The sequence below is a fragment of the Elephas maximus genome, chromosome 13 (genome assembly GCF_024166365.1).
Source record: "Elephas maximus indicus isolate mEleMax1 chromosome 13, mEleMax1 primary haplotype, whole genome shotgun sequence".
NCBI lineage: Eukaryota > Metazoa > Chordata > Mammalia > Proboscidea > Elephantidae > Elephas > Elephas maximus.
In genome coordinates this window covers 55,722,830-55,745,435 of record NC_064831.1, presented here as the reverse complement: position 1 = coordinate 55,745,435, position 22,606 = coordinate 55,722,830, and the positions used below count along the sequence as shown (strand labels likewise).

At 47.5% G+C, this 22,606-nt stretch overlaps 1 protein-coding gene across 3 annotated transcripts in view; it reads right to left on the bottom strand.

Moving 5' to 3' along the window:
* SLC24A1 (solute carrier family 24 member 1) overlaps nt 1–22,606 on the bottom strand; it is a 31,707-nt gene extending 9,101 nt beyond the window's left edge. For 2 of the 3 annotated variants that reach the window (XM_049905236.1, XM_049905238.1), the window contains exons 1-4: nt 20,720–22,606; nt 7,974–8,027; nt 6,494–6,602; nt 28–114 (exon numbers count right to left, since the gene is read on the bottom strand). In XM_049905236.1, coding sequence (XP_049761193.1) covers nt 28–114; nt 6,494–6,602; nt 7,974–8,027; nt 20,720–22,606 — 2,137 coding nt within the window. The remainder of the gene's footprint in view (nt 1–27; nt 115–6,493; nt 6,603–7,973; nt 8,028–20,719) is intronic. The other variant, XM_049905237.1, reaches the window with a different exon arrangement.

Sequence of the window (22,606 nt, the reverse complement as noted above, 5' to 3'; positions counted from 1 at the left end):
GACCCACTAGCCTGACCATTATCTCACCTTCTGGTTTGCTTTCTGCTTTGATCTGGGATTTGGCTCTGGCCTCCTGATTCAAGTTCTCCTCCTCCTTGTCCTTGGAGAGGCGGGCTGCAAAAGAGAAAGGAAACAGGTCTTATCTGGGACCACAGTATTGTCCCTGCCACACCTTTTCAGTTAGGATGGTCAACTGAGCAGCCAGATCAGTTGTAGTGGGTGGGAAGAACCTGGCCCGCCTGGGAGCTGGAATAGCTGGATTTTGGTCCTACTAGGCCTGTTGATGGTGCCCAACTCCCAAACTTCTGTCTTAGATTCCCTGCACTGTCACAGCTGGCTGTGACCTTGAGCAAGTCACTTCCCCTCTCTAGGCCCGTTTCCTCTCTGGTAAATTGGTTGGACTCAGGGACAACAACTAGGATTTATTTCCTTTATCAGCTCAAGTGATGGCTACTGAATTGATAAGGATTCTGACTCAGGCTTAGTAGCAAAGTGCCATTTGACAAGTGATGTCTGTGATGAGCAGGGAGTAGGGAAATAATGGCGGGAAGACCTCTATGTGCCACCTTGGGCTAGATTATATGTAAGGTCTTTTGTGGCTCAGGCTTTCTAGGAATCCACTAGAAGCTTTCCTACAGCTCCAAGGGGGCTCCTGGTGGCTATGCTCCTGACCCTTCTCTCTCCAGGGGAAATAACTGATGAAATATCTTCCGGCCACACACTTTTTGGGCCCAGACACCTGCTGCCCAAGCAGGGCCTCCTCCAGATCCCTGTGCATGTGCTTTGCTGGAGGCCCACACAGCAGTGTGCGCGGAATGGTGCTGCCCTGGTTTCTAGGCAAGGAGAATGATGAGAGGGCAACTCTTTTCAATGACACTATGTGCCCGCACCATGTAAAGTACTTCACACGTGTCATTTAAAGGTAGGAGAGGATGGACAGTCAGAGACTGAGGTCCAGGGGATCATGACAGTCCTCCTCACGCCCGTGCAGCTGAGGCAGGAGAGCGATGGAACAAAGTGGCTCCACAGGAGCTGTTCTGGATTCCTGTCTGGTTCTGCCTGTAAGCACTGGGTGACCTTGGAAAGCCTGTGGACCTTCTCTAAGCCTTAGTGTGCTCACCCTGAAAGGCAGCATACACCATGACATATGCAGAGCACTGACATGAGTGACCATGAGACAAAATAAACAAAAATGTTTCAATCGCTGCAAGTGCCAGCATCACCCATATTGTTATGTTAGCACACACTTTGGAGCCAGATGGCCCGGGCTTGAATCCTAGTTCTGCTGCTTGCTAGCTGCGGACCAAGCTGTGTGATTCCTTCACTTCTCTGTACCTCAGAGTCTTCATCTGTAAAACATTTAGAGTCATTGTGAGGAGGAAATGAATTCATGCAGGACTGTGCTTGAATCAGTGCCTGGCACCTAGAAAGCAGCATATAAGTTTTAGCTGTAACAACAAGGACAATGATAAGTTGACAGTTGTAGTTGAAAGGGTCAGTGAAAGACAGGAAGACCCTCAATGAAGTAGACTGACACAGTGGCTGCAACAATGGGCTCAAGCATAGCAATGATTGTGAGGATGGCACAGGACCTCGCAGTTTTTCATTCTGTTGTACACAGGGTCTTTGAGTCGGAACCAGCTTGACGGCACCTAACAACAACAACAAATTGAGAGCATCTGTCCTGCCCAGGAAGCAACTCTGCAGAGACCAGGCCCCGCATTCCAGAGGGCTGAGTTAGAAGACACCCTGAAGATCGCTAGCCCACCATACGGATGCAGAAACTGAGGAGGTGCAACCTGGGAACCTGGGTAGATCAAAGCCTCTACCTGGGGCCAGGGTTGGCAGAAAACAGGTAATCAATCAGCCTGGAATTTCCTCCTCTCAACCTGTCTCCTAAACTCTGAGCTGTTGCAGCTGCCGCTGCCTCTGGAAACGGGCTCCATCCCACAGCATGACCACTATGGCACGTGTGGTCCCTCGCAGTATCCTGGTGGCCTGCCTAGGGGACCTCATTAGAATGAACTATCAGGAGGTCCTCGTCAGAACTGAGGTGTCAGGAAGCCAATGCTCCACTGCCTCCTTCACCCAGACAACTCCAGCGCCCCCCAGCATAAACCAAGCAGGCTCTGTAGTCTCATCTCTCGTACACCCTGGATTCTCACTCCCTACTAAGGAAATCAGGTCAGCTGCAGAGTCGGTCCCCGTCTCTGGCTGACTCCCTGTCTCTCTCTTTCTTGTGCTCTCTCACACACACACCTGCACACACACATACTCTTACACACACATGCACAATCCCCAGTGAAATCACCAGAAGGGACAAAGGATGTTAGAGAAGAAAAGCCCCTTCATGGGAAAGGAGAGAGCTCAGACCACAAGACATTCTCTTCCAATGACCAGCTCTGTGGAAAGAACTGGAACATCTGGAAAGGGTGGACACATCTGGCCCACCATTTGGAGACAGCACATGGAAACACAAACAGGTATCTGGAAAACCCCAGGAACCAGGACCCTCATCACAGTCCGGCGTGGTCCCAGCCCCCCTTGACAGAGCCTCAGGATCTAGAACCAGGGTAGTGGTTTCTATGACGACTGCATCCCACAGCATGGCAGCGCAGTGTTCACTGTGAGGTCTTTCCATGCGATGCCACACACAACATCCCGAGCATGCTTGACTTCCTGGGACAACTGTAGTGGGTTCCCCCCGGTGTTGATCTCCTCACACGGCCTCTCCAGGCCAGTCCTCAGTGTGGCTGGATCATCTCCTTAGTATCAATCTCCTCTGACCTCAGCCTGGCCTGGACATCCCATAATCCTGTTAGGACAAGCAGGCCAGCTGGCGGCTGCTGGCCATGGAAGTGCCCAAGGCAGGGAGAACTGCCATCCCATTCAAGAGAAGGTCTTTATCTTCAGGACTTAGCTAAAATCAGTGATTCCTCAGGGAGTGGTCAAGCATGGCCAAGAGACACAGCTTCCTTCACTGGGCCTGGCTGGGCACCCACTGGGCCAGGCTGCCAGGTGCTGCAGACTTAGTTCTTGAAACCCAAGGGGTACCATTCTTTTAGAGCTGAAACTTGGGGTGGCCTCTCTCACGATGTCTGCTGAGGGTCACCTTGAGGAACATTCGATCACCTTGTCTTTGACTCTGTTTTCACAGTACGATATGCTTGTTTTAAACACCCAATGTAAAAAAAAAAATGGTGGCCCGGGGGGCATTTGACCTCTTCTAACTTTATAAGGGGGAGGAGAGAGAATTAAGATCATCAGCCCAAGGTTGATTCCTGTGAGGTAGAGGTCAGACATACCTCTTCCCTCCAACCTATTTACCAATTCTGGCACCAGCCGTCCCTCCCACAGCACTCTGTACTTGTTTGCTAGATTCGATAATTCATCACAATAGCCACTCAGAACTCACAGACTACACTCACAATTATGAGATTTATTAGAGAAGTAACAGGTTACAATTCAGGATCAGGAATGACTCAGGATAGAGTTCCTCATCAGGACAGCTTCTTCTCAGCCATGCTGCAAGCAGGCCTCTCTCTGGCCCTCGCCTTCTCCACCTCTGCCTACTTGGACAAATGTGATAAAGCTCTTTAGCTCTGGTGATAAGTACCCAGGGACACCCTACTCTGTGAGTAAGCTTCGGCCCGAAGGCACTCAGCTCTTTCACTCCTTGGGTTGGCGACCCTAGCTTCGCCAACAAGTACCCGGAGGCGCTCCACTCTGCCAGTAAGCCTCCAGCCCAAAGGTGCTCAGCTCTTTCGTTTTGTAGGTCGGTACACTCACGATAGCCACCTTACTCCATGGGCTGGGAAGCCCACTGTGTCTTGCACTGGTCTCCTGGTTTTGCTGCTCCCATTTCTCTGCCACTCACTGCTTCTCGCCGTCTCATGCCATTTCCAGTGTTAGAGCTCTCTCTGTCTCCTGGATCTAGGAGGTTCCCAGCATAGGAACTCTAGATCCAAAGGATGTGTTCCACTCCTGGCTCTTCTTTCTTAGTGATAGTGAAGTCTCCCCTTTCCATCTCTGGGATGGCTCATTTTAAGCCCTAGTGGGATGGCAAAACTGACCAATCCTCCTCACTAGGGTTCCATACACCTTATTTGCATGACTCCATCCCCAAACCCACTGCCAAACCCACACCATCGAGTCGATTCTGACTCATAGTGACACTATAGGACAGAGTAGAACTGCCCTATAGAGTTTCCAAGGAGCACCTGGTGGATTTGAACTGTCTACCTTTTGATTAGCAGCCATAGCACTTAACCACTACGCCACGAGGGTTTCCATCCTCACAAGGGTGCATTATTACCAATCTGTCCAATCCCCTTGGTGGGCCACAAGCATCTTACTTGCATAGTTCCACCCAGTCATTTGGTGGGAGTTACAAGACCATGCCAAGAAAGGCCATATAAAAGAGATCAATCTCATTGCACCCAACAACTCAATATGGTATCTGAAAAGGACACTTCAGGGCCTAAGGAAAGTTCTGAGCCTCCTAAATTTGTCCCTGAAAAACCAGAAAAGTCAGTGGAGGTGCCCCCAAGGCTCATGGGTCAGTCTCTGGTATCATCATAGTCAGCTCATTCCTCAGCCCTCTGCCCAAATGCACTCTGACCCCTTGGCTTCTGTCCAAAGGCCACCTTTCCTTGATGGGCCTCCTGCCTGGGCTCCCAGTTCTGCTCCAGATTCCCAGAGAGGAAGAGGCCCAAACAGTGCAGGAGAGTACTTTAGGGGTGCTCTGTAGGCACCTGAGAAGCATATTGGGGTGCAAAAATGGCACGGCAGCTTCAGACCTTATCGTCTAACTTCACAAGGGGGAGAAGAAAAAATCACCATCAGCATCAGTCCAAAGTTGACTCCTGTGAGGTTCAGGTCAAACATACCTCCTCTCTCCAACGTTTTTACCAATTCTGAGGCCAGCCGTCCTTCCCACAGCACTCTCTACTTCTCTGCTGGGTTTGATAATTTGTTGCAATGCCCCACAGAACTCACAGACCATAGTAACAATTATGGGGTTTATTAGGGACTTAACAGGTTACAATTCAGAGTCAGGAATGACTCAGGATACAATTCTTCCAACAGGACAGCTTCTTGGGTGCTCCCACAGGCAGGGCTCTCTCTTGGGTCTTCGGCTCCTCAGCCCCTCAACCTTCAGGCCTTTCGTCCCTCAGCCTAGCCTCTGCCCTGCTCAGGCAAGTGTTACAAAGCTCTTTAGCTCTGCCAATAAGCACCCAGAGGCACCCCACTCTGCCTGGGAGCCTCCTGCCCAAAGGCGCTCAGTTCTCTCACTCCATGGGTCAGCACACCCACTGTAGCTGCTCCCTCCGTAGGCCAGGAGGCCACTGTGCCATCCTGCACTGGTCCCCTGGTTCTGCTGCTGCTGCCGTCTCTCTACTGCTACATCTTGCCATCTCATGCCATCTCCAATGTTACAGCTCTCTCTCTCTCTGTCTCCCAGGCGTAGGAGGTTCTCAGCGCAAGGACCCTGGGTCCAAAGGACACACTCTGATCCCAGCTCTTCTTCTTGGTAGTCGTGAGGTCCCCCCTTCCGCTTCTGGAATTGGCTCCCTTTAGGCCTATGGAGTGGCAAAACTGACCAATTCCCTTGTTAGGTTTCCATACATCTTATTTGCATTGTTAGCGAGCTGTCCAATTCCCTTCGTGGGCCACAAGCACATTATTTGCATAGCTCCACCCAATCATTTTGGGAGAATCAGAAGACCACCAATGGCTAGAAGGGCTGTATTCAGTAATTTACTGCACTGCATGGAAGCAGCTCTCTGGAAAAGGGGGCAGAAGGCAAGACTTGGTAAGGTGGATGGTGGGATTCTCAGCTGCCCCATCATTTGTCAAAGTGGAACATCAGCCACCTTGGCACTTTGGACCCTGTCCCCACCCTCACCACTCTCAGAAGTGGTCTTGGCAGCTCCCAGGGTGCCCTGTTGGATTCCTATCTGAGGGAGGGGATAACAGTCTTCCTCAAGCTCCAGAACTGAATATACAGCAGGAGGCAGTGCTACTCAGAGCTCCGGACTATGTGGCCCTATAACAGATGCCCCCAGAAGAGGCCCTGGCTGGAGACTCTCTGTCAGGCACTGAGCCCTCCATGGGCAGCAGGCTTTGTGGGGAAATCACTGAGGGTGGCCCCAGACCAGTGCAGGGCACATGGCACTCATGGCCTCACTAATGGCCAGGTGAACACTTCATCTTCTATGGAGGGACACTGAGGCAGGGAGGGAGTGGGATGTGGATACCCCTGTGTTCCTTGGTCGGGGTTGCTTGTGGCCCTCTCTTAGTAACTCCCCTGTCTGTCTTTGTCTCTACCGTGTTTCCCAAACTGTCTTTCACCACCCACTCTTTGCTCTCTCTTTCCACTCCCACCGCCACCCACCCACTGCCTCTCAGGTCCGTAGGTCCCAGTTCATCCCCAGCTGCAGAGGAAAAGGTAAAGAGGGCAGACCCGCAGGTCTGGGCAGGCCTTGCTTACCTTCCCCCAGGGGTTCCAGGCTGTGGATCATGAGCTGGTAGATGGTGGTGCGGATGGTGCTGTTGTGCAGTGAGGCAGAGCTGCTCCCTCGGGTCAGCACAGATGGGAGCTGAGCAAGGGGAGAGACAGCCACACAGGCCTCAGCGGGCCCCTGCTCAGGCCGGGGGAGAAGCCCCACACGAGCCCCACTAACCCTGCCTCCCTCCCGTAGAGATCAGGGAGAACACACAGAAGCCTAATCCTGGCCTCCCTTCTTCCTTGGCCTCAAACCAGGAGAGTTACATGGCTTTCTTTCTCAGCCACCCTTCAGCTTTTCCTTCCGTAACTGGCTGATTCTATAAACTGAATAATTCCTTAAGATCTCAACTCGAAGCAGATGATGTGTATTAAAGATACCACGTTACCAAGGGCTTGTCCATCCCCACAAGTACACCCACCCAGAAAGACATACTCATGCAGATACCACAAAGACAGAGCTATAAAGTGGGCCCACTGCACATGGCCACAGCTCTTCACAGTTAGTGACAAGCACTAGAATGTTTATCATCACCCCATGAGATACCCAAGTTTATGATCCCCATTTTACACCAAAAGAAAGGAAAACCCAAAGAGGCCATGGGGCTTACCCAAGGTCACTTGGGGAGTAAATGAAAGAGTTAAGACCAGCACCCAGGGCTTCTGACCCCCAGTCCAGTTCTTTGCCACCCACGTGCTCAGAAACCTTCACAGACACACTCATACACAAACACACCCATGTGTACTTACGGACACACATATACTGTAGTGGCACACATAGAAATATCATCTGCTCAGTCAATATCTTTCTCTCTACTCACACAATCTTTCCATCTCTGTCTCCTCTTGCCTCCCAATCCCTCTCATTCTGAACTCTTCTGCCATCTAGTGGCTGTAGAAACACAGTACTTCACAGCAGGCCTAGGGATTTACTTTGGATGGAGGTTTCAGGCCAGAGTGGAGGGTCCCAGCCTTGCCTCTCAAATGTTCTAGTAATTCTTCCCAGACACCCCATACAACAGCCAAGAAACAGCTTTTCAGAAGCCTCACACGTCTGTCCGGTGCCCCTCCTTTCTTTTTCTTAGTTCTGGGCCATTCCAGCGCTACACTTTTCGATCATACAAGCACAGAATTCCAGACAGTAAGCAGGACTTGAGTTCATCTAGTCCAAACAGTCATTTTACAGATGCAGAATTAGAGGCCCAGAGGTCAGGGACCTGCCAAGGCCATAGGGCAAGCTAGTGACATTTCAGACACAGCTCCCAAACCAGCACTTCCTTACCCAAGGTGCGAGTCCCTCTGGTAAAGGAGCCCCCGCCTTCCCTGCCCACCCTGGCAGCACTCCCAGAAGCTGGATCACAGCCTATGACCTTCAGCATCAGGGCTGCAGGGCCCTGGGTCTGGGGATGTCAGCTGAGAAAGACCCTGCAGTGTCCCCACTGGGCAGACTCTACACAGCACCCACCTTCAGCTTCTTGATATCTTGTGGCTCATCCACCGCAACGGCCCCATTGCCTGGCTGCAAACAGGGACAAAAGTCACGAGATGTCGAGATGTCAGGGACAGACCCTCACTCTTTCTCCCTACTTCCCTCTTTTTCCAGGGAAGCCCTCAGATTGGAACACAGAAGCATTCCTGGAGATAACCTGGTCTCAGAATATGTTTTCACATGTCCAGCCTCCCCGCGCCCTGGCTTGGCCTTCCACATCTGGCTGCAGCCACACACAGTCAAATGTGTCCACTGACTAGGGTCTAGCAACACTGACTGCCTCCGGTTCCTCCAGTGTGCCATGCTCTTTACCCACTTCAAAACCCTCTTCACAGGATTGCTCCCCATTCCTTACACTTCAGGTCCCCACTGAAACGTCACTTCCTCTGGGAAGCTAGGAGTCCGTATGATACTCTTTTATAGACTCCTGTTCTTTTCCTGCATAGCATTTTCCTCCATTTAGTTTATGTTAATAAACATACAAATAACTTGATTGCCCTGCTAGCACCTTGAAGACCAGAACACTGCCCAGCACTTAGCAAAGGTTCAATAAATATTTGTTGAATGAATGAATGAATGAACTCTAATGTACCTCATCTATTCCAACTCCTGCTCCCTTGCTCACACCTCTTCCCTTTCCTAAAATGCCTTCTCGTTGCCTGTCTACCCAAATCCTATCCAGCTGCCAGAAGATTCTAGGATGAATTCTTGTATAATAGAAAGCTTTCCCCTCTAGCCCTTCCAGCTCACGCGATCCTCTCTCCTGGACGCTGCACTGGAACACCGAGCACACATTGTGATGCCGAGATCTGGCTGTGTCATCAGATAGGAGCCACCGTCCTGGGGAAGCTGTAGGACAGCCAGCTGGGAAACATGACAGCCCTCCAAAATTCAGGATGAAAAGTCAAGTCCACAGCGTTTTCTGTCTGCACCGCTTGCTTGCCACTTGATTTTCTGACTTGTAATACCGTTTACATTGTCTTCCTTGTTGTTTTTCTAATATCATTGTTTAACTTTTCACATACGTGAATCATCTACCCAGCTAGACTTCACTGTTTTTTTTTTCTTTTTTGCCATGTAGTGAGGTTAGGATATAGTCTTCTTTGCTCCCCTATCCTATAGCAGCATGTTTCATACACAGTAGGCACTTAGCAAAGGTGAGCTTAATGAGTGGATACACCAAAGTGGCTTCTAGTGCTCTTGCTAGGCAGCAGGGTCACTAATGGCTCAACTTCTCATTGCCTACCCCACCCTACCAACCCCTATGGCCAGGACCAGAGCTGGAATTGCTACACTCCCTTCTCTGTTCTGCTCAGAAAAATAGAGGAAATACTGACTGCTCCAGGGCCACCTGCCCATTCACCCAATTCATTCATTCTTACTTACCGAGCACCTGCTATTTACATGGTGCCATGCTGGTGGTTGTAGTAATACAAAGGTATTTAGGACATGAATTCTATGGCCAAAGGGAATTGAGACTACTGAATACACAGCCACATGAAAGGTGCAGCTGGGTTGGGATGGGGAAGGAAGGCTTCCTGCAGTAGGCGGAATTTGAGGAAGCTTTGAAGGATGGGAAGATTTGGGTGTGAGGACAAACATTTGTTGAATAAATGAGCATAGAAATGAATGAAAGAGCAGAAATAAGTAAGCTGAATATGAAGGGGGCACTGTGAATTTCCTGAACAAATCCCCCAACTCTTCCATGACACACCTGTGAGTTTACTGCGGCATAGGAGCAATGCCCCTGCCATCTTTATCATCTCCAACCTACTGCTCTAAACCGAACCAAAACCAAACCTGTTGCCATCAAGTACTCAGAGGAAAAAACTGTGAAGGGCCAGTCCCATGCCCTCTTTGGGATGGCTGGTTCTGTCCATGGGGTAGGAGGGGAGCGGGGTAGACAGGCCTTTGCCCCATGGTGCACACCCCTGACAACTTCTCTGTGGGTTCATGGTTCATTGCACATATTAATATCTTTGAACCTCACTAAGCACTTCTAACTTTTCTGAAGTGCTTCACATTCATTTCTTCATTTGAGATTACAACTGTGAAATAAACAAGGCTAATATTTTTTTCAACAGTTTCTGCATATACAGTTTAGAGACATTGATTACATTCTTTGAGTTGCTCAACCATTCTCACCCTCCTTTTTTGAGTTGTTCTCCCTCATTAACATAAACTCATTGCCCTCTAAGGTTCCTATCTAATCTTTCATGTTGCTGTTGTCAATTTGACCCTATATTTTTTTTTTAGATAGTTCTTAAAAGAGCATAATGCTCAAGGCAGACCTTTCCTACAAATTAAGCTAAACTATTGGTTTTAAGATGACTTTGTGGGATATTTTTGGTTTAAGGTTTAAAGATTACCTCAGGGCAATAGTTTCAGGGATTCATCCACCTCCATGGTTCCAGAAGGTCTAGAGTCCATGAGAATTTGAAATTCTGTTCTGTGTTTTCCCCCTCTTGATCAGGATTCTTCTATGGAATCTTTGATCAAAATGTTTAGTAATAGTAGCTGGGCACCATCCAGTTCTTCTGGTGTCATAGCAAAGGAGGCAGTTGTTCATGGAGGCAATTACCCACACATTCCGTATCCTCCTCCTATTCCTGACTCTCCTTCCTCTGTTGCTCCAGGTAAATAGAGACCAACTGTTGTGCCTTGAATGGCCAGTTGCAAGCTTTTAAGACCTCAGACACTATGCAACGAACTATGACCCTAAACCTCCAAACCAAGGAACCAAATCCCATGAGGTGTTGGATTGTACATAAGCAGCCTCAGCAGCTACTGTTTTTTTTGTGTGTGTGTGTCATTGTAAATACATCTATCACAGAACTTTTGTCAATTCAACTTTTTACAGGTGTACAACTTACTGACAGTAATTACAATAATCTGCTGTGCAACCCTACCCTTAATCAATGTGATTTTTCCAACACCATTAACCCCCCTTTTTCTCCTCCCCACCACCCCTGGTAACCACTAATAAGCTTGGTTCTCTATATTGTTTGGACAAGGCTGGTATTAATACTGCTATTTTGACAGATGAGGAAACAAATGCAGAAAAGTTCTGTGACTTGCCAACAGTCACAAAGCTAGTGACAGAACCCCAATCTCCTAACCTGCATCATATTTTTTTAACTAAATCTCATTTCTTTATCTTAGCATAAAGAAATGAGACCCTTCTCCCTCTTCTTTCTTCAGTCTAATCGTCCCTACCTCCTCTTTCTCCTCCCCAAAATTAGCAAAGGGGCTGAAGAACACGAAGAGGCTATCTTCACCATAGCCAGACACCCAGCACCTGGCTAAGGAGGAGCCATGGGATCCCTCGCAGCTGTTCTCTGGGGACCTAGGATGGCAAACCATGGCAGTCGTTCAGGGGCCGCTCCTCCTGACCTGCAATTTCTATTTCCCACTGATGCAGCAGTTAATCATTGACCTGTCCCCTTCTAAACCACCCACAACTCATTTCCTGAACCACACATTTTTGTCTGTGATTTTTGGTTGTTGTTGTTAACACTCATTCAACAAATATTTCCTGAGCCCTCTGTCTGAGTCCAGCCTTCACCCTTACACTCCAGTAGGGGCCTCTTGACTTTGGCCCATCACCAAATACAGTCTCACTGTCCATCAGAAATACAGTGCAAGCCACATAGGTAATTTCAAATTGTTTAGTAGCCACATTTTTTAAAGTAAAAAAGAACAGGTGAAAATTTTAACAATATATTTTACTTAACTCAATATATAAAGATATTACAATTCTTGATCATGAAAATAGAGAGTAGAGAGAAGGAGTGTGCTGTCTCATTAGGGGGAGAGCAACTAGGAGTATATAGCAAGGTGTATATAAGATTTTTGTATGAGAGACTGACTTGATTTGTAAACTTTCACTTAAAGCACAATAAAAATTTGAAAAATATATAATTCCAACATATAATTAGTATAAAAAATTATTAACAGATCTTTTAGAATTTTTTTTTTCTTTTTCATATTAAGCCTTTGAAATCTGGTGCAAATTTTACACTTAAGCACATCTCGATTCAGACTGGCCACATTTCAACTGCTCAATAGTGACATGTGGTTGGTGGCTACTATACTGGACAGCACAGCTATAGTCTCTTCACACTCTATGTTCCTGGCCTTCCCACATGCCTAGAAGACCCACTACCCTTTCTTTAGTCAAGATCCAGCTAAGCATCACCACCTCTAGGAAGCCTTCCCTGATTCTCTGGTCTGTTGAAACACCACTCTCTGCAGTACTAAATCCCTCCACGCTTACCTATATCATTAGCTCATCACATATTATTGCAACTATTGCTTTCATTTCTCTGTCTTCCCCATAAAGGAGGATTTACCCTGACACTGATGACATTTAAGCTTCAGGGCCCACCTCTCCGCTGCACAAATTCCTTTCAAAGCCTTGTGCCTAGTTTTGTAGCAATAATCTTATATTCTTTTTCTTAAAGTAAATGTCAGGCCCCAGAAAACCTGAGTCAACTTCAGCTCCTCCACTAGGCTGAGCTCCTTGAGGGCTGAGGTTATTCCTTACTTATCCCCTGTCCCTAGGCCCTATGCAGTGCCTCACACAAAGCTATTCTGTAAGTGTTTACTGACATAATGAACGTTGGAGTTCTTCAAAGCTTAATCCTAGGCTGTCTTATCTTCTACCACACTCTCGGAGTAGCATCAGCCAGTCCTTGACTTTACCATATATTTGTTGGTGAGTCACAAACTTCACAAAGCCCAGACCTTGTTCCTGGGCTTCAGGCCCATTGTTACGACTGCCTCTTGGACATATCTACATTGAGGTGACCATAACCTGTAATTCACCATGCCAGAGTAGGAACTCGATTCTCCCTCAACCCATTCTTCCAAAAGTCTCCCTTTTCTCTGTAGATGGCACCACCATCCACCCTGCTCCTCAAGTGAAACACCTTGACAGCATCCTTGACTTCTGCATTCTCACCCTCTATATTCACCTCCATCACCAAGCGTAGCTGGTTCTGTCTTCAAAATATCTCTCAAGTATATACACGTGTCTCCTTCTCAACCTCCGTCGCCTGGAGGCCCTCAATAGTCTCCTAACTGGTCTCCCTACTTCTGCGTTTGCACATCTAGGATTCAGTCTCTACACTGTGGTTCAGGAGTGGCCTTCTAAAAACATAACTCGTATTACATCGTCCCCCTGTTGTGCTTCATATAAAATCCCAACTCCATATCTGATCCACAGGGCCCTGCATGAATCAGCTCCGACCCTCCTCTCCAGCCTCATCCTGTGACCACTCTCCCCCTTACTCAGTAGCCACACTGGCCTGCATGTTTTTCCACTGACATGGCAAGCTCTTTGCCAGCTCTGAGCTTTTGCAAATGCTGTTCCTTCTTCCAGAAACACTCTTCCCCAAAGAGCATGGGGTGGTTTCCCTTCTCATTCTGCAGATCTCTGCTTGGGCTTCTCCTCTGAGAGCCCTCCCTGGTCCTCACTCACTAAAGGGCCCCACTATCGACAGTGACTCTCCGTGACATGCACTGCCGTGTCCTTCACAGCCCTTGTCACACTCTGATGGTATCTGTTTCGTTTATTTTATTCACTTATCATCTATGCGCCCATCCCCCCATACACTGTAGAGCGTTTCTGCTGGTTTCATATTTCCCGTTTATTTAGGCGGCACAGCTCTTCTTTGTGAAACACCATGAAATTTCTAATTTCATGTTTAATTCCATCATATGGACAAGGAAAAAACAGTCCTGTGTTGTAAGAATGCACTGTAAAATCTCAACTACAAGCAAACTCTTATCCGTGAAAACAACAAGCTATGGGACTAGCCATGATCAGATGTTCAAGTTTTTCTGTTAATACTTGTTTGTTTCCTATGCATTCACTTTGTCATCTGCTGGCACCCACCAGCAGGTGGGCACTGAAAGCTTAAGAAAATTTTTGAGGAAGAGAAACCTTAAAATTCAAAATTCAACTCACTGTCTTTTCCTGACAATCAGGGAAAGCTGGCTATTCTTCAGGGGGTCCAAGGAGGGAACACCTCGGTCTAGGCTCGGATGGCTCTGTGAGTTTGTCTCTCACTGATCCCCTGGAGCCTTGCATGGCTGGGCCTGTGGAGGCAGGAAGGGCCCTGTGGGTGCTTCCTGTCTCCACCCTCCTGTCTTCACAGCAGTCAGCTGGCTGGACAGGCCAAGGGTGGGCAGCCCTCGGGATAAATGTCCACCCTGGCAAGAAAGGAGGTCCCTGGGTGGCGCAAATGGTTTGTGCTTGGCTGCCAACGATAGGTTGGTGGTTTGAACCCACTCAACCGTGCCACAAAAGACAGTCCTAGCGATCTGCTTCCATAAAGTTGTTTTGTTTTGTTTTTTATTATACTTTAGGTGAAAGTTTACAGTTAGCTTCTCATTAAACAGTTAAAACACAAACTGTTCTGTAACATTGGTTGCCAACCTCGCAATGCGTCAACACTCTCCCCTTCTCCATCCCAGGTTCCCTGTTTCCATTCGTCAAGTTTCCCTGTCCCTTCCTCCCTTCTAGTCTTTGCTTTTGGGCTATTGTACCCATTAGTCCTGTACACATGATTGAGCTATGAAGTACGTCCCTCATGTGTGTTATTGTTGGCCCTATAGATCTGTCTAATCTTTGGCTGAAGAGTGAATGTCAGCACTTAGCTAAAAGGGTGTCCAGGGGCCATACTCTTGGGGTTTTTCCAGTCTCTGTCCAACCAGCAAGTCTGGTCTTTTCTTTTTTGTGTGTGTGAATTTGAATTTTGTTCTACATTTTTCTCCCACTCTGTCCAGGACCCCATTGTGATCCCTGCCAGAGCAGTTGGTGGTGGTAGCTGCGTATCATCTAATTGTTCTGGGATCAGTCTGGTATAGGTTGTGGTAATCATGGTCCATTAGTCCTTTGGGCTAATCTTTCCCTTGTGTCTTTGGTTTTCTTCATTCTCCTTTGATCCAGCTGGGATGGGACCAGTAGATATATCTTAGACTGCCGCTCGCTCACTTTTAAGACCCCAGACACTACTCACCACAGTCAGATGTAAAACATTTTCTTTATAGACCGTGTTATGTCAATTGAGCTAGATGTCCCCTGAGATCTTCCCATAAAGATTACAGCCAAGAAAACTCTATGGAGAATTTCGGTCACGAAGAGTTGGAATCAACTCAATAACAGGTTTGATTTTTGGTTTCGACAAGAAAGGTTAGGCCCAGCCCCAAGGGAGGTTTGTCTGCTTGGTGGGTTTGTTTAATTTAACAAAAAAAAAAAAAAATCCACAGGGGAAAAAAATAACCTCATTGAGGAAAGAATGGCAGAGTTTCCTCCAGAACTTCACATTGCGAGGTTTTCTTGGGGGCATAATGTGGGTACAAGGTTTCCAAAGCAGCTGGCCCAGGCTCATTCCCTGCCTTGCATCCTTTTTGCCCCTGGCTCTCCGTGCAGCTGTCATGGATCGTACAGTCATGGAGAGGGCTGGTCCTTCCTGGCCAATCCTGTGACCTGTCACCTCGGTCTGAAACTCTCTCTGTAAAAAGAGTTTGTCGTCCTTCATATACAAATAAGGTTTTCAGTCAGGCTAGCACCTCAGCCATGCTGTTTGTTTGCTTTTTATGGCTCTGTGATCAAAGCAGGTCAGATATTTGTTGTTTTAGGCCAGAAAAATACCTTCAGCACTTCAAAACTAGGTACGAGTTTTCAGAACTGAGCTAAATTAGACTGTATTAATAACTATAAAAACGTTGAACATTTCCTTCAAAAAAACCCTCAAACCCGCTGCCATCAAGTCAATTCTGACTCATAGCAACCCTGCAGGACAGAGTGAAACTGCCCCACAAGGTTTTCAAGGCTGTTATCTTTATGGAGTGGCTAGTGGGTTCGCACCACTGACCTTTCAGTTAACAGAGGAGCACTTAACTGCTGGGCCACCAGGGCTCCTTACTGGGGTCATAAAAAAAACATCTTTATAACCAATACATGTCAATTTGACTATGTGGTCTGAAATAATTTTAGCTTTGATTTTTTTTTAACCAGACTCAAAAGAGACTGAAAAATAATTACTATGTGTCTATGCTCAATATTGTCTTTTTTTTTTTTTTCTGGAATTTTTTTTTTTTTTTTTACTCTTTAGGGAATTCTGATTAGAATCACTCCCACAAAACCTTTAACCTAGTTTTAGATAGTCAAGAAAACATAAAAGGTAGAAGGCCCTCTAGCTCAGAAACTGTACAGATGGTAGGTGGGTGAAACACTGAGCGAATAAATTTCCTGCTGATTTTTTTGTCTCCAACTTGTTCAGGTAGGAAAACACCCGCAAATTCTGTTGCTCTCTGTAAAATACCATGTGGCCACTCCCGTTCACTTATTTGTTGCCTGTGGCTGTCTTCATGCCACAATGGCAGAGCCGAATAGACCAGACAGCTGGCAAAATCTAAACTATTCACTTCTGGCCCTTTATGGAAAAAGCTTGCACCAGTTCGTCCCATGCACTTTACCGATGAGTAACCTAAGGCCTGGCTCAGAAGCAAAGTGACTCTGTAGTACTGTGCAGTGTTGCCTTTATTACAGCTATTATTTGTCCATGCTTGTCTCTTCTGCAAGGAGGGATACAATCTTTTTATTTCCCACACAAGAAAACAAAAATCCTCACAACTGGACCAATAAACAACATTATGATAAATGGAGAAAAGACTGAAGTTGTCAAGGATTTCATTTTGCTTGGATCCACAATCAACAGCCATGGAAGCAGCAGTCAAGAAATCAAAAGACACATTGCATTGGGCAAATCTGCTGCAAGGGACCTCTTTAAAGTGTTGAAAAGCAAAGGTGTCACCTTGAAGACTAAGGTGCACCTGACCCATGCCCTGGTATTTTCAATCGCATCATATGCATGTGAAAGCTGGACAGTAAATAAGGAAGACCGAAGAAGAATTGATGCCTCTGAATTGTGGTGTTGGTGAAGAATATTGAATATGCCATGGACTGCCAAAAGAACAAACAAATCTGTCTTGGAAGAAGTACAACCAGAATGCTCTTTAGAAGTAAGGATGGCAAGATTGCATCTTACATACTTTGGACATGTTGTCAGGAGGGACTGGTCCCTAGAGAAGGACGTCATGTTTGGTAAAGTATGGGTCAGCGGAAAAGAGGAAGACCCTCAAGGAGATGGATTGACACAGTGGCTGCAACAATGGGCTCAAGCATAACAATGATTTTTAGGATGGCACAGGACTCGGCAGTGTTTTGTTCTGTTGTGCATGGGGTCGCTATGAGTCGGAAACAACTCGACGGCACCTAACAACAACAACAACAACATTTCCCACCACACGGCTTTTCACTTATGTTCTTAATCATAAAGGTTTGTTGAATAGCCCAGGGTACCGGTGATAGTTCGCAGTGAAGCCTGAGTTAAAACTCAGATACGATGATTCATGAACCAGTGATAAAGACTGCCTACTAGCTGTGTAACTTTGGCTGAGTTAACTGTCTTCTCTGAGCTTCAGTTTCCTCATCTGCAAAATGGGAATAACAAGCTATTCCTCAAAGTGTATTTATGAGAAATTGTTGAGCTAATGCATGTATGGAACAAGCCCTCCATGAGTACTGATTCTTTCCCTCACTCCTGTCTCTAAGCCAGAGTCCCTGAACTGTTAGGGTACCCTGAGGAAAGTGAACCAAATACTTAGGTAGGTCCTGCTAGGGAAAAACCAAAAACCAAACTTGTTGCCATTGAGTCGATTCTGACTCATAATGACCCTACAGGACAGAGTACAACTGCCACATAGGGATTCCAAGGAATGGCTAGTGGATTCGAACTGCCAACCTTTTGGTTAGCAGCCGAGCTCTTAACCCACTGTGCCAACAGGGCTCCTCCTGCTAGGGGAGACACCCTGAAAATTGTTTCCCCATTTACTGACAATGATGCACCTGACATTGTGGGCACGCCCTCCACACCTTGCCCCAGTTTGGCAACAGAGGAAGGGGGAGGCCCCAGTATCTTTCCTGTTCCTGTTTCTCTCCAAGAAGAAACTGGCTCACTCTGCCATCACGTCTCTTCCCCGCTTAGAATTCCCAAGCAACTTGTCTCCCCAGCCCTGCTTCTTGGCTCCCAATCACTCAGGCTGGCCTTGCCCCACTTCTCTTCTGACTCCCACACCTTTGGAGCAGTGGCTGAGCGTCTGCCTTCCTGAGGTGATGCTCAAAAAAGGGGCCCACTAGACAGAGAGAGGTGTGAACCAAATAATGTGCCCCATTCACACCAGAGTGAGTGTTCTGAGCAAGGCGCGTTCATTGTCACAGGTAAAGTAAAATAATTTACAGGGGTAGATACGGGCTATTACGTGAAACCACAAAAATGAACACCGACACAGTTTCCTAGATTGAAGATTAGATCTTCAGAGTATCGTTTCATGAATTCAGGCTTGCTTTTCCTTGTCTGTCAGTGAAGTACTGATAATTCATCTCCTTCTAACCACACCACAGGGCTTGGCCAGCCAAACACGGACATAAAGATATAAGCAAAGGCACTTCCCTCTCTCCCCTGCTACAAGAGAATAAAACTCCAAATTCATGTGTTTTAAAAACCATTTTAAAGTAACTATAGTTCTTGAGTTTTTGGACTAATTTTTAGAAGGCAGCTGTTAGTGGTTAGCTCTTAATTTTAAATACATACAGATTTACTTTCAAGCATAGCCAATAATTCAACCTGACTTTTTAAAAAAGAATACTGTCAATCAAAAGTCTTACTGGCTCAATTTCAGTAAATAGATAAGAACAGAGTTCTTATCTATAGGACAGAGTAGAATTGCTGCACAGGGTTTCCTAAGCTGTAATCTTTACGGCAGCAGGCTGCCACATCTTTCTTCCATGGAGCGGCTGGTGGGTTCAAACTGCCGACCTTCTGGTTAGCAGCCCAGTGCTTAACCACTGCACCACCAGGGCTCCTTATAAAACCATTTAAGAGTCTCAAGTAGGTTACAATTTCTCTTTTGAAATCCTGATTATGCTTCATTTGCTTGGCAAGCTTTGTCTTGATGGTCTAGCTCTGACGAAATTGAAAATTCAGAATTTGTAGAACTTAAGTAAAAGTGGAGTGGCTATGAAGGAGCAGGAGGTACATGAGAGGCATTCTGAAAAGCACTGGCCTGATGTCCACGGAGGAATTAAACTAGACGTGTTTCTCAGGAGACAGTGCCAGGAGCTCACAGCCACCTTTTCACAAGGCCTGCCCTGACAACTTCATCAGGAGGGAAGCTCCTGTCTCCTCACATCAAATTATGTGATGCTCTGAGCCTCCCTTTCTTTCTTAAGCTTATAGTTTCGAGGACCAGTGGTCTGGTAGGAAACAGCACTGAATGGGGAGTTAGGAGGCTGGGTTCCCATCCAGTTCTATCACCTGCAGGCTGTTTGACCCTGATGGGACATTTCTCCTTTTTGAGCCTACTGAAAATGAGGAGATTGAAGCTCTGTTGACTATATCAGACAAATAACCATTGTACTGGGTCCCACTGGAGTTGAACTCATTTGGATCTAGGATATTATCATAGAATGTTAGAGCTAGACAAGACTTTTCAGTAATTGCTTGGACTCTGTCATTTCCTCTGGAGAAGAGAAGGGTCACACAGCTAGTTTGAGACAGAACGAGATTAGAACTCAAGTTTCCTTACTCTCAGTTCAAAAACCCAGAAGGAAGTACATTTCATCTCCCTTATATCACGTAACCCCCAGACATGTTGCTGAGTTGGGTGTCCATCCTGCCCACTCATCAAAACTGCTCTGGATTAAGTAGCTAAAACCTTCCACTCTTCGCATGCCAAATTCTGGTTGCACCAATGACTCTTCTGAGACCCGAAATGGGCTGATTTTGAGCCAATCCTTCTCCCAAGCCTCCAGAAGCGGAGAGAAATGGGGTCTATGTTCCTTGAGGTTACCCTCACTTTGGAGTCTCAAGGAATAAGAAACTTTGGGATGAATTCCTCAGAGATCACTTAACCTCATCTTCCAGGTTATTGAATCATCAATGAATTTAGCAGGAAAGTCCCGGGGTGGGGGGAGGGGCAGAGAAGTTCATGGGAAGAAATTTCTGGGCTGGATTGGAGCTCCTAGTATCTGGTCTCCAGTCAGCACAGAGAGAGGGCTCTGTCCCTAGAGGTGGCTTGTCAGTGGATAAGTGGAGATCCCATCTTCTCCAAAATTAAAAACAAATAAAAATCCGTCTTTCTTCTTAGACCCAATCCAAGCCACCCAGCTTGGAATGTGAACAAACAGGATTAAAAGAAAATGAGGGTGCTAGATAAACCCTAAACACCATGCACATGGAAAAGATTAGCATTTTTTCCCTTGCCTGGTATCTCCTTGGATAGTCTCCAAAGCCCAGTTCAAATGTCACTTCCAAAGATCCAGTCAAACCAACCTGGGTTCAAATCCTTGCTCCACCACCTATTTGCTCTCTGACCTTGAAGAAGTGGTTTACCTTCTTTAGGCTTTGGTTTCTTCCCTTGCTAACGGGGATCTTAAAAATAACCATTTTATAGAGTGATGGGGGGTTGAACCAAGGTCACACTTCCAAAGGCCCCAGCACAGTGCCTGTAAATGTTGAATGAATAACAAGGGAATCAGAAGCACCCATCTCTTGAGGTCTGACCCAGAATGTTCTAGTCTTCAGCCTTGGCTTCCCCTCCTGCCTGCTCACCCCAGAGGGGCTAGAGAAGCCTGGCCAGCCTGGCCTTACCTTGCTGAGGTCCCCCAGGGCCATGACCTTGCCCATGGGCCTCCGGCTGAGCTGCTCCTTCACCCAGACCTCGAGCTGCTTGTTCCATTTCATGGTGAACACATAGAGGGCATAGGCCGACAGCAGCAATAGGCTCTCCCACCAGGCAATGAAGCTGTCTAGGAAGAAGAGGATGAGCATCATCAGGTCAAGGATGTAGAAGGTAACATCACGGAACAGGGGCCACCAGGTGAGATTGAGGATCTCCCGGGAGAAGAGGGCACAGGTGCCGATGACAAACAGAATGTTGAACACGGCGGAGCCCACGATGGTGCCGATGCCCACGTTGCTGTGGGAGATGAAGACTCCGATGAGGGAGGTGAAGAGCTCAGGGGCAGAGCCCCCAGCAGCCATGAATGTGGCGCCCGCCACATCCTCGGAGATCTGCAGCTTGTCTGTGATGACACCCAGGGCTGGAACAAAGTACTCGTCACACACAATGGCCAAGGCCACAAACACGTACGTCATGCCGAAGATGTGCAAGACCACCCAGCCCTGCCGCCGCTCCTGCACACTGAACAGGTCCGGGGGGTACTCCGCCTTGGGGTGGAGGTCTGGGGGGCTGGAAGGCAGCACTGAGGGGCTGGGACTGGGCTCTTCTGTTGTCAGGCTGGGGGAGGGAGTGGTGGGCACAGCAGGCACTGGCTCCACAACCACACAGTGACGGACCTGGGTGTTCGGATTTGCCCTGACCCTGGGGGTTACTGATGTGCTGGGTGCTGAGGACGCTTTCTTTACCAATCCCCGGAAGGTGGCTGAGGCAGTTCCAATGGTTGGTACACTGGTTCTGGGTGAGGAATTCCTAACACTCCAGGAGACTGTGGAGGCTTTGGTTTCTGCTGGGCTGCTGGCTGGCCTGGTGCTTTTCGTCACTTGCCCCTCAGAGATGGCTGGGGTATACTCCAGAACTGCTCTCCGGGGAGTTGTTAGGTTGTTCTTTCCCACTAGCCTCCAGGGTTTGGTTGAGCTGTTATTTTCCACTCTCCTGGGGGTAGACAGGGTGTCCTTTTCCACTATACTCCTTGGAGAAGTCAAGATGTTCATTTCTACTTCATTTGCCAGGAAAATTGGGGTGTTACCAGCTACTCCCTTCAGATTAGTTGGGGTATTTTCCTCTACTATTCTTTTAGGGGTGTTGGTCCCCATTATTTTGTAGGTCGCCATAGTTTCACTATCTTTCACTGCTGTCCTGGGGGTGATCGCATGGTTCATTTTCATTGTCATGAACATGGATGAAGCATAATTGTCTACTGTTCTACCAGGTGGGGATGGGGTGTATTTCTTCACCTTTTTGCTGACTCGAGTTGGGTGGGAGCTCTTCATTTCTCTCCTGGGTATTGTTGGGGTAAAATTCTTTACTGTTTGTCTGCTTGAAGTTAGAGTGTAATGATTCAATACTCTACTGGGTGTGGTTGGGGTGTTTTTCTTCACTCTTTCTGTGCCTGCTGGTGTCGGGCTGTAGTTAGTCTTAGGTTTTGTTGGAGTGATGTTGGCTGTTCTTCTGGGTAAATTGGGGGTGTTCTCTGTGGCTATGCCAGGTGTTGCTTTATACCTGCCCACCGTGGCTTGAGGCGCCAGCATCTCACCCTCCATTTCAGAGCTAGCTTCTGGAGGGTCACTGCTCACCATCACCATCTCATCATTGGAGAAGTCCTGGATGGCCAGTTTTACAGGGTGTTGGGAAGAGACTGGTTCCCACAGTGCAGGGAGACCCCAGGGGCTACTCAGGTGCTGGAAGATGGGACCAATGAGCAACATTCCCAGTAGGAAGAGGAGACGACTCCAGCGAAGCCTCTTTGGCCGGAGTAACCGCCTCTCCTGCGCCCCCATCCTGATCAACTTCCCCAT